The following is a 15,026-nucleotide window of genomic DNA, read 5'->3' as shown; positions in this document are numbered from 1 at the left end:
AGCTCTCAAGCACATTTCTAACACTCCCGAATCCAAAACCAGAAGGAACCACCCCTGGACCCAAGCGCTTGGACAGGGGCTGCCCAACCACCCCTGGACCCAAGCGCTTAGACGGGGGCTGCCCAACTACCCCTAGACTCAAGCGCTCGGATGGAGGCCACTCAATTGCTGTCAGTTTGTCTGTCTCCCCATACAGGACCAGGAGCCTAGTACTAATTAGCTTCTGTTTTTAGCTGGAAGAATTAGGGCCCAGAGAGGGTGAGTTTACTAGTGGGACGTTTAACAGCAAGTAAGTGGTGAGAGCAAGATTTGAACCCAGGCAGGTTCCACAGAGTCAGAGCCTATCATCATCATCATCACCATCACCACCATCATCATTATAATCATCACCATCCTCCTCCTCTTCCTCCTCCTCCTCATCATCATTATCATCACCATCATCATCATCACTATCATCATCATCACCATCATCACCATCATCATCACCACCACCACCATCATCATCATCACCATCATCATCATCACCGTCATCATCATCATCATCACCATCATCATCACCACCACCACCACCATCACCATCATCATCATCATCATCATCATCATCATCATCATCAAGCAGACACTTTGTTTTTGAGGCAGGGTTTCTCTGTGTAACAGTCCCAGCTGTTGTCCTGGAACTCCCTCTGTAGACCAGGCTGACCTCAAACTCACAGAGATCCGCCTGCCTCTGCCTCCCCAAGTGCTGGGATTAAAGGCGTGCGCCACCACCACCCACCAAGCAGACATTTAGAGGTTCCACAGTTGATGCCATGGCCCTCTCTGCTTTCTGCACATGGTGGCAATTCTTTCCCCTGGCCTATGCTTCAGCGGCACGAATTACTTCAAAACATGGTGGATTTACCTACCGAGGCCTTAGATCACATCCTGATGGGTGTGGTGACACGCTCGGACAACCCAGCACTTGGAAGGTTTCAAGGCCAGCCTCAGCTGGAGTTTGAGGTTAGCCAAGGTCTTGCCTCAAGAAACCCAAACCCTGGGCTGGTGAGATTTAGAGATTAAGAGCATTGCCTGCTCTTCCAGAGGTCCTGAGTTCAATTCCCAGCAACCACATGGTGGCTCACAACCATCTGTAGTGAGATCTGGTGCCCGCTTCTGGCTTGCAGACACCAGAACACTGTATACACAGTAAATCAATCAAAAAACCAAAAATCAAACCCCAAACTGAACCAAACCAAAACACCCGAGTGGGGGATGAGGTCATCAACTTGGTCAGCAGCATCCGTGAGAGGGAACTGAGTCCCAGGGAGAGTTAACCTCTGCTGTCAGTCAAGACAAGGCGGCTCTGCCCCAGACTCTTCCCGTTACCTTAGCTTGCACTGTGCAGATGGAGCCTAGGCTAGAGGAGGAGGAGGACAAAAGGAACAGGAGCCAGAGGAGGAGGAAGAAGAGCGTGAAGGAAGAGGAGATGATTGAAGCTCACATCCACGTCCTCTGCTTCGCACCTGCCACAGGTAGACAAAGCAGATGCTGATCCAGAGGAAGAGCAGCCACAGAGCATTGAGGTAGAGGAAGCTCTCCGTCAGCCGCTGGATGTCCACTGACACCAGGTTGACCACGTCCCCTGCTGCGCTGGACTTTCTGGAACCACTGGACAGAACCAGGACCTGGGAAGATGTGGAGAGGAGGGCATGAGGAAGGAAGGATGGGAGTGGGCATGAGTCCAGGCTCAGCCTTGGTTTACCGTCTGTGCAATTAACCTGTAAACTCCCAGCCTTCCAGGGTGGGCATGAGGATCTGGGATCGGGGAGCACATTAAGGAAAATACAAAAGCTAGACCTGTGACGCTCTGGGTTCATTTGCCCTGTGCTAGGGATGCCCGTGCCCATGCTGAGAGCAGCTTCCTTTCCCCAGATGCCAGGGCTCCTTTCTCCCTCTCTCCCAGACTCTAGAGTTGCTTTGGTGAATGTAACTAGGCCTGTAGGTACCTTGCACCTCAAGGGTTGTTAAAAAGTAAAAAGCGAACCCAAATCAACATGCTCCTTATTTTATAGCTAAGGAAATTGAGGCCCAGAGAAGCAGAGCAATTTGCCCAGAGTCAGAGACCTGTAGGCCAGTGCCTCAGATCCCTAAGGCATGATACAGGCGGGACCGGGTGCTAGGCTCCCCCTGAGCCCCTCTGGCTCCAACACCTTTCTCTGGGAGCTTTGATCTATCTGATCCTGGGGTCCCAGGACCTCTCAGTGTGATGAAAGCTGGCTCTTCCTGTGATTGAGTGTAGAACTCACCACTAGGCAAGGTTTTACTGAGGGCTCGCTGCAGCCCCATCCACCATGACTCTGCCCACTAAAGTCACCCCACTCCCATCACCTGCCCCTGAGAACTTCAGTGGAGACTGGCTGGCTGGCACAACTGGAGTTTGAGTGGCAGAAGCGGAGTTCAAAGGTGTTTATAGTTCATTTCAATGGCAGTTATGCCAAGTGCCAGGAAGGTGTCTCCCTGAAGGTCAGGGAGGGTCAGATCTCCTCTGAGGGTCAAAGCTGTCTTGCTGTGGTAGGTAGTATTTCCTCTTGGGCTCAGGGGAAGTCAGACGTGGAGACTCATGGAGACTCATGGGACATAAGCATGCTCGCAGGAATGCAGATTGTCTTGGGTCTCTCCCTGGGGCTAACATGCTATTGAAACAACAGGCTCCTTGAAACTGACAGTTCCCCTGGGAGAATGAAAACACAGAAGCCTGGCGCCTGAGGAGAACTTGTCTCCGGGGATCTTTCACAGGTTCCTGACAACTTTGCAGAAGAGAAAAGCGGGGTGAGGGCACACCCATGCAGAACTGCTTAGCTACACATACCTCTTACCCTCTCTTTAAATCTAAACCTCACAGTCTTTGCTTCTCTGCCTGACGTGACCACATTGGGTAAACCTCCTCTCTCTGCTTTCCACTGTCACTGTCAGTTTAACTGGCTTTTGGAAAAGGTGCCCTGCCCAGCTTGTTAGGCCTGCAGGCCCAGGTACTGACCCCAACAATTCTAGCAACAATATGTGTCCCTGACTGAGATGCTTCAAGCCAGAGGAGCCACTGTCTTTGTGGCAGTTCCCTGGATGTCACTCCCGAGGAACAAAAGCCAGCGAAGGGGATGAGAGTCGGAAGAGCTCTGACTGGGGAAAGTCTCCAGGTTGGCTCACAGCGCAGTAGCCCGGCAGGTAAGAGCGCAGGGAACGGCGTGTGACGGTCTGAGGATGCAGCATGGGTGCCGCACACTTTCTTTACCCCGGGGGCTCACCTTTCTGTACACCAGACCGGTGATGGCTGTTCGCAGCCTCATCTGCAGGACCTTGACCCTGTACATGTGCTGCTGCTCAAACAGGGTCTGTAGGCAGGCTGACAAGAACATCAGCACAGCCAGGAGCCAGCCCATCCACGCTGAGGAGTCATGATCGCCCATGAACTCCAGGAATAGGCTGTGGCGGGGAAGGGCGGCAGGCAGTGAGGCCAGGCTGTGCCTCCTGGGTTTAGAGTTGGTCAGTGGTGACTGACTGAACAAAAGGCCACACTTATTTCCACCCTGTCCACACTTCTTTCTTGTGACTTTGTTTTCTTTTTGAAACAGGGTAGGGATGAGAGCCATGTAGCCCAGGCTGGCTTTGAACTCATTCTGTACACCATAACCTTGAGTTTCTGCTTCTGCTGTCTCTGCTTCTTGAATGCTAGGATGCAGGCATGTACCATCACTCTTGGTTTATATGGTGTATGCCAGGCAAATACTTTCTCAACTGAGCTACAAACCCAACTGAGGCCCTGGTTTGGCTGTTGTTGGGGACAGGATGTCATTCTGTGGCTCAGGTCTCAAGCCTTAGGCCTTGAGGGTCCATCAGGCCTGGCTTTACTTTCTATTTGGAGACAAGGTATCAATAAGAGTCCTAGGCTGGCCTAGAGCCCTTGCTGTAGCCCAGGCCGGCCTATAACTTGCAATTTTCATCCTTTAACTTCCTGAGTAGGAACAATAGCCCTTCGCCACCAGGCCTGACTCAACACTCCAGCTCTTGAGTCTGGACCAGGTACCAACTTTGGCTGTTTGGACATGAGGAAGTGGTACTGTGCCAACACCAGGCTTTGCCTTGGGTGTGTGTGGCTTTTGCCCCACCTCCCAGGGCCAATAGCACTTGAACAGGTCTGCGTTGGTCTCTTAGAGGAAGGAAATTGCATGGAGCAGAGACAAGTAGCTCACATGAGTGAGCCCACTCAGTGGGAGGCAACCCCAACTGCCCATCCACACATCCCGACCAGCGTGGTGAGTGCCTGGGGCTTTAAGCCTCCTATCTTGGTGAAGACCATTTAGCAGCAAAAGCTAGTTGATACAGTCGGGTGACAGGTTCGGTCCTTTGTCCTTCTGGTCCTTTGACTTTCTCCTCCATGTCTTCCCCACTCCTGCAGCTTTGCTCTCCATGCTCCGGGGTCCCAAGTCCCACCCAGATGTACACAAAGAGGCAGAAAGAGCCCAAATTCTTTATCCTAGAAGGATGTCCTCACCTGAGGAGCTTGGGGACAGCGAACCTGAAGGCGTCACTGATGACCAGGCTGATGGTCCCCAGCAGGAAAGTGGATTGGAACACATGCCAGATAGCCCTGAGCAGCGGGCCCCGCGGGCTCCTCTCTGGCTGCAGGAAGGCCTCTGTCTCAGGGGCTGCAGCAGCACTGAGTCCTTTGCTCTTAAACAACTTGGAGTGCCTGGTAGAGAGGAGACAAGGTGTGGAGCCCACGTGATACTCAGGGGCTGCAGCAGGCTAACAAATTCCCGTTGTTTTATTATTGTTTGAGACAAGACGATTCTGTAGTTCTGGCTGGTCTCGAACTCAGAGCACTGCGGGATCTCTGGGTCTCAGAGGGCCACTGCTTGGGGCCTTTCCACCGTGATGCCCATTTTTAGGGTACTGAAGAGAATCCCCACTTAGAATCTCTGCTGAGATCACACATCGCACCCCTCGAGTCCAATCAGTGATCAGCCGGTGCTTGGTGGGCGCCACGGCCAGGCTGGGCATGTGCTGGGGAAGCAGAAGCAGGACCAGCTGATGAGCCCCGGCTCACCACCCACTCACCCCAGCAGCACACCGCAGTTCCTCCTCCATTCCCTCTCCAGCTGGGAAACGAGTTCCTCTGAAGAGTTTTCTCTTCCAAGTGACCAGAGGTCTTTTGGTCCCAGCAGCTTCCTGTAGCCCCTCCACAGCAGCCTGTGAAAGAGGGTTCACCAGTGCCATCCTCGTGCCCATCTCGGTAGCTATGTGACTCCAAGGAAGCCACCTCTGCTGGGTCCTGAAGGCAGTGAACCTGGGCCCACCCGACCAGGGTGGCCTCCACAGGGGAGCTCATCTCCTGGCCCTTTTCAAAGGCGCTCGGCATGCAGTAGGTGCTTATTAATCTCGCTCTGGCGCTCGGCATGTAGTAGGTACTTGTCAAACACTGGTGGAGCGATGGAAGCTGAGTAGCGGATGTGATTTTACTCAGCACCCGTTGCTGTGTGCAAGAATATGTTCTACTTGTGGAGGCAGAATTGTCCCCATCTTACAGAGGGTAAAACTGGGGCTCTGGTATTTCTACCATGGTTTACTAAGAGGCAGAGCCAGGGTTCAAAGGTTCTCACTTTCTCCAGTGAGTGAACTGGGGCATACTGGAGGGATACCCTGGAGTGAAGCTCAAGGCTGGGCGAAGAGGCCTGGGTAAGCCTGGGAGGACGCTCTGGGGATGAGCAGTGTTGACAAGTGAGAGCAGTAACACAGGTCGGGGGCACCACCCAGCCCTGTACCTCACTCACCCAGAAGCCCACCAGAACATGGCCTTGGAGGGAAACGAGGCCTCCGTCTCTGGACATGGATTCTGGAAAAAACAAAAGGCCAGGGAGGAACCAGTGATCATGTCCACCTGTCGTCCCAGTGCTGAGGAAGCTGAGGCAGAGAAAAGAGAGTTCAGGTCCATCCTGGGTCACATAACAAGGCTCTGTCTCAAAAAGGACAGGCTGACCTTGGTCTCACAGCCCGAAGTCGGCAGATGGTCAAGGTTAGGGAGACAGGGTGAGGTGACCACTAGCTTAGTCCCCCAAAATGTGGTAGATGTGGTGTCTCTTTGCTAGAGAGAGATTTTAGTAAGCTCAGAGCTTCCTGGAAGTCAAGGCAAAAAGAGCTAGAGGGCCAGGCATATCTTTGATTCCAGCAGCAGAGGTAGGCAGACCTCTAGGAGTTCAAGGCCAGCCTGGTTTACAGAGCCAGTTCCAGGTCAGCCAAGGCTACAGAGTGAGACCAAAGGCTAGAGGGCTAAGGAGTCGATAATGAAGAACAGCTAGCACTTTACTGAGGTGAGGAAGTTCTCAAATAGCCTGGTGTGGTAGCTCATGCCTACAATCCCAGCGCTCTGCAAGCAGGAAGATTGCTGTGGGTTCTAGGCTAGCCTGGGCTACCTATTGAATTCCAGGCCACCCCGGGCTTCAGTGTGAGAGTCTGCCTTAACAAAGCAAACAGACTGCAAAGCAAGGACCAAGTTATGAATATGAGATTATGGGGCCTGGTGATAGAATTGTGTGAGGATGTGTGTGCTGGGGAGAGCACGTGTTGAGGGCTACAGCTTCCTGTTCCATCACTGCTTCCTATCCCCCTTTAGCAGGAGGCCTTTCCTCCACATGATTCCGCTCTCCTCACCATGATGGACTAAAAACCTCTACCACTGTGAGCCCAGAAAAGCTCCCCTGCCATTGCTCCTGCCAGACCGTTGTCACAGTGGTGCGACAGTAACTAATCCACCATGCTTAGATGCATCCTGTGACTGCAATCCTCCTGCCTTCCCAGGGCTGGGGTCACAGATGCCTCCAGGATGGGACGAGCAGCTCACATTTTGCTAAATGGCTGAAAGAATAAACAACAGGAAAACACAACTTGCGTTCTAGGCTAACTCCCTAGGCTAACTCCCTAGGCTAACTAACTCCCTAGGCTAACTCCCTAGGCTAACTAACTCACTAGGCTAACTAACTCCCTAGGCTAACTCCCTAGGCTAACTCCCTAGGCTAACTAACTCCCTAGGCTAACTAACTCCCTAGGCTAACTCCCTAGGCTAACTAACTCCCTAGGCTAACTCCCTAGGCTAACTAACTCCCTAGGCTAACTCCCTAGGCTAACTCCCTTTGGATGCACGGGGCTGTTGACCTCAGAAGGGGACCAGAGATAAAGGTGGCAGAAGCTCTGAGTTCAGTAGGCGGTGACTGACTTACCAATGGCTGGGAGTCTTCTGAGAAGAAGGGGGGCTGGTCCACCAGACAGGACAGCATGAACTCTGCCACCACCAGGAACAAGCACAGGTAGGTGGCCAAGGGGTGGAGGGGCTCATGGTGGAAGTTCTGTGGGGACAGAGGACCCCACTGAGCCCAGGAGTGGCAGTCACAAACAGTGAAGGGGTTCCAGAGGTCGAGGTTGAGAGTGGACATGGGTCCTGAGCATGGACATGGAGCAATTTCTAGATAGGTACCAAGCCCTGGTGCAAGAAGCATGGTCCTAGCATTCCTAGTCATCCCGGCTCACACACATGTGGCTTACCATGAGTGAGTAACAGCCCCTGGGGCACTGGATCTCTTCCTTTCTCCTTTCTAGCCCAGTGGTGGTTTGAATAAGATTCACCCCATGGGCTCCTGTATTTGAATGCTTAGTTACCAGGGAAGGACACTATTTGAAAGGATTAGAAGGATTAAGAGTTGTGACCTTACTGGAGAAAGTGTGTCACTGGGGTGGGCTTTGACGTTTAACAAGCCCATGTCAAGCCCAGAGTCTCTCTCTCTGCATATTGATCAGGACGAACTCTCAGCTATCTCTTCAATATCATGTCTGTCTGTACACCACCACACTCCCCACCATGACGATAACGGACTAAACCTCTGAAACTGTAAGCCAGCCCCAATTAAATGCTTTTTTTTAAGAGTTGCCTTGGGTGGGGCTGTGGTGGTGCATGCCTTGAATCCCAGCACTCAGGGAGGCAGAGACAGGCAGATCTCTGTGAGTTCAAGGCCAGTCTAGGGAATTCCAAGACAGGATCCAAAGATACAGAGAAACCCTGAGCTACCTTGGTCTTTTCACAGCAATAGAATGGTGGCTGAGACAAGCCCCAACCTCTCTTTTAGCTGGTTTTGCTAGCATCTATTCAGTACTGGGTTCTCCATGTCCACCCTGCCCTGATCACCTGGGCACCAACTGGATTTAATGGTTCACACCCAAACTTCCCATATGCAGGAGGAGGAACATGAGTTTAAGGTCAGCCTGGACTAGAGTGTGAGATCAATCTCAAAGTAAAACAATATCAACCAAAGAGAATAAGGCAGAGAGTGGAAGATCAAGACAGAACATGCCTGGCCTCTGCACACATACACACATAGCACATGGTCACACACATCCACACATGCCCATAGCACATCCTCGTGCACAGCAACACATGCCCATAGTGCATCCTCGTGCACACCCACACATGCACATAGCGCATCCTCGTGCACACCCACACATGCACATAGCACATCCTCATGCACACCCCATATGCACATAGCACATCTTCCTGCACACCCACACATGCACATAGCATATCTCGTGCACACCCCATGTGCACATAGCACATCCTCGTGCACATCCACACACGCACAGAGCACACTGCATCCTACACTGGAGGAGAGGTACTTGTTGGGGAAGCTGTCATGTATGGACAAAGGGACAGAAAAGCGGCCTGACACCCACCAGGGCCCCACTCACCCCTGCAGTGGCCTGCTGGGCCGCATTGATAGCTGGCAAGAGACAGCAGAGCAGCCAGTATCCAAATAACACCCCGGAAGCCCGAACTCCCTTCTTTCTCTCCATGTGAATCAGGAAGGTGGCAAAGCTCTAGACAAGAAAGGGTGGAGGAGGTCAGAAGGGGAAGCTCCCAAGCCCCTCCCTCCCCACGCTCTCCATACTAGAAGAAAGCAGAAGTTGGGGGCAAGCTGGGCTCCTGCATAGGCAGTGATTACCATGGTGGTGAGCCACACGGTAGGGTGAATGAGAAGCTCTGGTGCCTGGGGCATCCCCTGGTGGATCCTCCACAGGGGCATGGCCACGTTGAAGGTGTGTAGGAGTATGAGGGCGAAGCCAAGCACCTGGAGAAACAGACTCATAAGACTGTCGGAGGGAAAAGAAAAACAGAGGCAGACTGGAGAAGACACTCTTTGCAGTGCCTGACGGGGGCTCTGTCAGTGACGTCATTGATGTGGCATCCCTCCTCGGGAGGCATTGAGACCCGTCCTGATCTTCAACTCTCATGTCAAAAATGCTCAGCAATAAATGGCACCTTGCACCTATCCAGTGTTACCCAAGCCACCGAAGAGGCTGGAAGGTTGCGTGTTGGGGTGACTTAGGATGTAAAGCGAGGGTTACTCGCTAGGTGAAGACTTGTCTTCTAGAAGGAATGGTCCTGCTGGGCTGTTTCTGCTTGAGGCAGGGGATCAAAACTGCTTAAAAGCTAGGCTGTTGCTAACCGCAAGCCCCAACTTCAATTGCTCTCAGGAAGGTGATGTTGAAACCCACCTGACCACCTCAGTAGACCCCACCAATTAAAGCATCTCTGCGATACTTTCCAGGGCCAGCCAGCTGCAGCTGTGCCACGGTGCGGCCAATGGTCCTGGTGATTCTTTCATCACTGTATCTGTATTGTCGCCCCTCCCCACTGGAACCTCTCTCCACTCTTGGCTCCGCCTCTTTTCTCTCTTATTTGTGTTGGTCAGCTGATCAACCCACCAGTGACTGCAGGTCACTGGCTGGGACATTTTCCGGTGAGACTGGAGGCCTGCAAGCTGTGACTTCAGAGCACGGTCACCTGCCATGGTACAGACTAAAAAGATCCTTCTGGTTCCTATGGAGAGCCTTACTTCCTGTTTGCAATGGATGGACCCTGGCCAAGGGTACACTTTGGTGGAAACGGAAGGTGGCAGGAAAAGGAAGGTGTCCAGCTAGAATCTGGGGGGATGGTGGTCGCTCTTCCTCCTGGGAGCCTCCTCGGCTCTTCCCAGGTTAATCTGCACACACCGGGAGAGTCCTCTTAATTCTTACTGTCTCATTCCATCCTGCCTCTCAGTGACGGCCATCCCGGAACAAGCCTCTGGTCCTGAGTTTGCTCTGCTAGACTGTCTGCCTCGTGTGTGGTAAGTGGAATCTCTTCTGTATGAACCTAGACTGGGCATCGGAATAATTTGCCTTCAAGCTGTAGATTGGCCTGGTGCCTGTAGACAGTCTGGCCGTGGGTCAATGGCCTTGTGTAAGAGATGTCCCTGCAGAGAGGTGCCTCAGGTCCCCCATGAGAGGTTTACTGTCCACAAAGGAATCTCAGGAACACCCGCCCTTAGACCCAGACAGTCATGGCTGTCCCTCCCAACTCCTCACTTTGTTGAATTCCTGACAAGTGCCACAAATTTTACCCTTAGACTCTACAGAAAAGACAGTAAACCTTCTAGTGTAATGTCACCTTGCCGCAGCGTGGCTATTAGCAGACTGAGGCCCCCGTGGCACTCTAGGCCGTCATACATTCTGCAGCTTGACCTGAAGTAAATATACTGTAAAGAAGACAAATGTCCTGGGCCCAACAGCCAGTGCCCTGCCCAGCCTGCACCAAAGCACTGCTGGCCTTTTTCTTTCTCTTCCTCCAAAAGCTGTAGCCATTTGCTGGCACTTCCAGTCCTTTCTGGGGACAGGTGCCCTGTGTTTCCCAAGCTATAGCCTCCGGGTTAACATACAAAGTTTTGCAGTTGTCTGTTTTTTCTCTTTCTCTATGATTATACTGACGAGATTCACTGTCCATGGTCATCTGCTATCTTAACTAATTTTTGCAAAAAAGCAACACTCTGAAACTCTCAGACTCTTGCAAGGTGAAGAAGAAAAGGTGTTTGTTTTTCTTTTTTCTTTTTTTAAAAAAGCCTTTAAAAAATTCCAAGCACCAATAAAGTCCTCCTGAGCCCCACGATCAGCAAGAACCCTAAAGTTCAGTAATGTGAACTGGGAGTGGGATTGGGGATATACCCATAATATAAGCACTGAGAGGTGAAGGCAGACAGAGCAGTTCAACGTTAGCCTGACCTACCTAGCAACTTCCAGACCAGCCTGGGCTACATGAGAACCTATCTTAAAAAAAGAAAGCAAAAAAGATAAAAGGGTTTCTATTGCTGGGAGAGACTCCAGGACCACAGCAACTCTTATAAAGGAAAACATTTAGCTGGGGCTGGCTTACAGCTTCAGAGGTTTAGCCCATCATCGTCATGGCAGAAAGCATGACACACACAGGCAGACATGGTGCCGGAGAGGCAGCTGAGAGTTCCACGTCTGGATCTGCAGGCAGCAGGAAGAGACTGCCACTCTGGGCCTGGCTTGAACATCTGAGACCTCAAAGCCTGCCCTCCACTTCCTCCAGCGATGTCACCTACTCCAATAAGACCATACCTCCTGATAGTGCCAGTCTCTATGGACCTATGGGGGGTCCGTTTTCTTTCAAACTACCACAAGCAGGTAATTTTAATTTGTTACATTATGTCATAAATGTAATTTAGATCCAACCTCCTTTTACTAAGTTAGTAAATTTCTTATGCTGCTCTGATTTATAGTATTAAAAAAAGGGAATAAAGCAATAAAAAAGAAAACCAATAAGTAGAGGAGAAAAAGAAGACAGAGAATGTAGTTGTGGTGGCTTAAAGAGGAAGTACCCTCATAGACACGCGAGTTTGAATGCTTAGCCCATAGGGAGTGGCACTGTTGGGAGGCGTGGCCTTGTTGGAGGAAGTGAGTCACTGAGGGGCGGGCTTTGAGGTTTCCCATGCTCAAGCTACACTCAGCCTGGCACACAGTTGCTCCTGCTGCCTGCAGATAAAGATGGAGCACTCTCAGCTACCTCTCCAGCACCATGCCTGCCTGCACCGAGCCTGCCTGCCTGCACCACGACTGCCTGCACCAGAAACTGGCAGGGGAGGCGGGGGATCAGGAGCTCAGGGTCATCCTTAGCTACATAGCGAAAGCCAGACTGGGCTACATGGGACCCTGTCCTAAAAATAGCCAAAACACAAATACCTGCCGAAGTTAAAAAAGGATTCGTCCTTGGATGGCTTTAAATTGACTGTTTGTACCCCAGTGTGTACCCACAGTAAATGAGAAATGCCAGGTCACTGTAGCTACGTGCTTCTCTCGGTGTGAGAGCGTGCAGATTTGCTCAATCTGTTTGTGAGAACTTTGACCATGGGTTTATCTCTGTCCCCTCTTCACTATTGACCTGTTTGGCTAGTGGCTTCCCTTCTTGCCTCTGTCCTGTGTTCTTGATGGGAGGTGGGGAGTCTCTCTGCCAGGTTCCAACCTGCTCCCAACACAGCTGCCCCCCCCCCCTGGTCCCAGGCTCCCTGGTCCCAGGCTCCGTGGCTACCATTTTGACTTTGAAGAGGTAGGACATCGGAGGTAGCACCTGCCATGGCGATGAATGTAGAAAAGGTAGATGGGGCCGAGGACCCAGAGGTACATGGGGGGCGCCCAGCTCCCAGTTGTTCTCAGGAAGCACAGGCTGAGCAAGTGATGGGCCACAGGTTCCTGCTGTGTCTGGTTCCAGACCTGAATGGAACACCGAGGACACTGTTAGGATGGTAGCCACCTGGGTCCCAATCTCACCTGCCTATGGGACAGACATTGCATGAAAATATTTCAAGCCCTCTGTGGTGTGCTTTTCGTTTTTCACCGTAATATCAACTCCATAAGGCAGATGAAGGCTAGCTTATGGGGGCCCAGATAAGGTAAGGAACTTGCCTAGTCAGCTGGGAGGCAGTGGGGCTGGCTTTGAACTTGTGATTCTCTGGTCTCAGCTTCCCAAGTGTTGGGCTTACAGATGAGTTGCACCCGTTACTTTATAAGAACTCTGGTTGGTAGTTGCTACTGTACCCATTTCATAGACTGAGGTACCAAAAGGGAACTGTCCCGTTTGCACCACACAGACAGGAAGGGGCCGAGCTGACTGTGCTTCTCTGACAAGGAGGCATACTGAAATCTCGCTGTACGGGCTGCCTAAAGCAGCCTAACGCGGTGGACTCACAGCACCGGGCATGGAACAAGCCCTCGGTGAACACGAGCTCTGGCCCTTACCTGCTGGACTCCAGGCCCTAGAGTAGGGTGTAGATGAGGAAGGTAGGCACAGAGGACAGGCTGGCTCATTAGTTTTATGTAAATAAGAATCAAAGTCCCCAGTCTTAAACCCTGCTGGGGCCCGGGTTTAGTGAAGGGATCTGGATCTGTCGCTCCGCCACTCACTGGCCTTATTGCTTCCCGAGGTCAAGTATTTGAGGCTGGAGTACCGCCTTTCCCAACAGCTCGATGGGACTCACCCGCAGGTCGGTGCAGGGTTGTCCCGGTGAGGCCATTGGGAGCCCTCAGTCCATCAGCCCTCGGTCTGTCGGTCTGTCAGTCCCAGAGCAGCTTTCAGAGCCCTGCTGAAGGCTGGGAAAGAGGCGGGGCGGGGCGGGTTTGACCGGGATTGGAGCTGGGAAGCAGAGGGCCCGGGGCAAGGTCCAGTTGTGGTGTGTGGAGGTGGAGTTGTTGTTTGGTAAAGTGATTCTGGTACCCAGAAGAGCCAGAGCCGGTACTCTGTGGGAAGTCCCTCCCAAATTTCCTGCACACTTTGCCCCCTCCCCCCCCTCATCGCAGGAGGGTGTCCCGAGGAAAGACAACAGACCTAAGCGGACAGCAACTGGGGACGAATGCGGTTTAGATGTGGGTGCTGGGATGAATGTAAAATGTCTTAGTTTTAAAAGTATTTATGCTGGGCGGTGGTGACTCACTCCTTCAATCCCAACACTCAGGAAGCAGAGGCCGGGGATCTCAGTGAGTTTGAGGCTAGCCAGGGCTACCTAGTTAGATGCTGTCTCAAAACAGCAACAACAACATCATTTTTTTTTTTTTTTTTTTTGGTTTTTCGAGACAGGGTTTCTCTGTAGCTTTGGAGCCTGTCCTGGAACTAGCTCTTGTAGACCAGGCTGGTCTCGAACTCACAGAGATCCACCTGCCTCTGCCTCCCGAGTGCTGGGATTAAAGGCGTGCGCCACCATCGCCCGGCAACAACATCATTTCTAATAGAAAAGCCATGCCACAAAATAATCCTTTCTAATAAAGAAGCCAAATCACAGATTTTATCTTGTTATGTGCATATGTTGACAAAACCCACAGCTCTTACCTTCTTTTTTTTTTTTCCTTCTTCTGAGACAGGGTTTCTCTGTAGCTTTGGAGCCTGTCCTGGAACTCGCTCTGTAGACCAGGCTGGCTTTGAACTCACAGAGATTCGCCTGCCTCTGCCTCCCAAGCACCAACACCGCCCAGCTATGCAGGTATTATCTTAAAGGGAATAAGAGGAAGTTTATTCTGGAGCCATTTTGAGCCACGGCTCAGGAACACGGATTTGGGTCACCCAAATTCCATCTTCTGTCAGTGTTCTGAGTCACGTGGGACAGCTGAAGAAAGAGGGTCACTCCAAGATGAATTTAGGCCTTACAGTCAGCAGGGAGGGACAGCCTAGGTGAACTGTACCACAGACAGCCCTGCAGGAGCGAAGTTACTGGTTGCTACACAAAAGTCACTTTCTGGGTAAAACATTCCTCGTGCCAAAGCCCTGAGCTAATCTCTGTGTTTCATGAAGGAAAACATCACACACCTGCCACTGTAGTCCTGGTTGTGTGCTGCGTGCAGCACCCAATAACGGCAGATGCTCCAGGTGTGCCAGGACCCTCTGTGTCCAGGGTCATGCAGAGGCCGTAGAGCCCTTCAGACAAACAGCCCTGCAGATGACAGAACACAACCACTCTTTTCGACAGCGACTTCTTCAAGGTCTAAACGCCTCCAACAAGCAGCTGTTTTGTTCTGCTGTTTCCCCTAGATGCAGCGACTCTGCTCGATTTTCACCACAGCCTTCCAGCATGGGTGCAGTTTCACGAAGTTTTATAGTTTTACAGAACAGAGGAAGTCATAAATCG

General features: G+C 51.8%; 1 protein-coding gene across 1 annotated transcript in view; it reads right to left on the bottom strand.

The window, feature by feature from the left end:
- LOC130865127 (ATP-binding cassette sub-family C member 6-like) overlaps positions 1–13,442 on the bottom strand; it is a 38,466-nt gene extending 25,024 nt beyond the window's left edge. The window contains 11 exon segments of the mRNA XM_057756006.1: positions 1,503–1,664; positions 3,282–3,459; positions 4,529–4,726; positions 5,095–5,226; positions 5,808–5,869; positions 7,251–7,376; positions 8,767–8,895; positions 9,021–9,146; positions 12,443–12,471; positions 12,474–12,624; positions 13,389–13,442. Of these exon segments, the coding sequence (XP_057611989.1) occupies positions 1,503–1,664; positions 3,282–3,459; positions 4,529–4,726; positions 5,095–5,226; positions 5,808–5,869; positions 7,251–7,376; positions 8,767–8,895; positions 9,021–9,146; positions 12,443–12,471; positions 12,474–12,624; positions 13,389–13,442 (1,347 nt within the window).
- Positions 13,443–15,026: the final 1,584 nt, after the last annotated feature.

The sequence above is a fragment of the Chionomys nivalis genome, chromosome 23, assembly GCF_950005125.1.
Source record: "Chionomys nivalis chromosome 23, mChiNiv1.1, whole genome shotgun sequence".
Classification (NCBI taxonomy): domain Eukaryota; kingdom Metazoa; phylum Chordata; class Mammalia; order Rodentia; family Cricetidae; genus Chionomys; species Chionomys nivalis.
The sequence above is the reverse complement of the archived record's forward strand: the minus strand, read 5'-3'. Positions and strand labels throughout refer to the sequence as shown.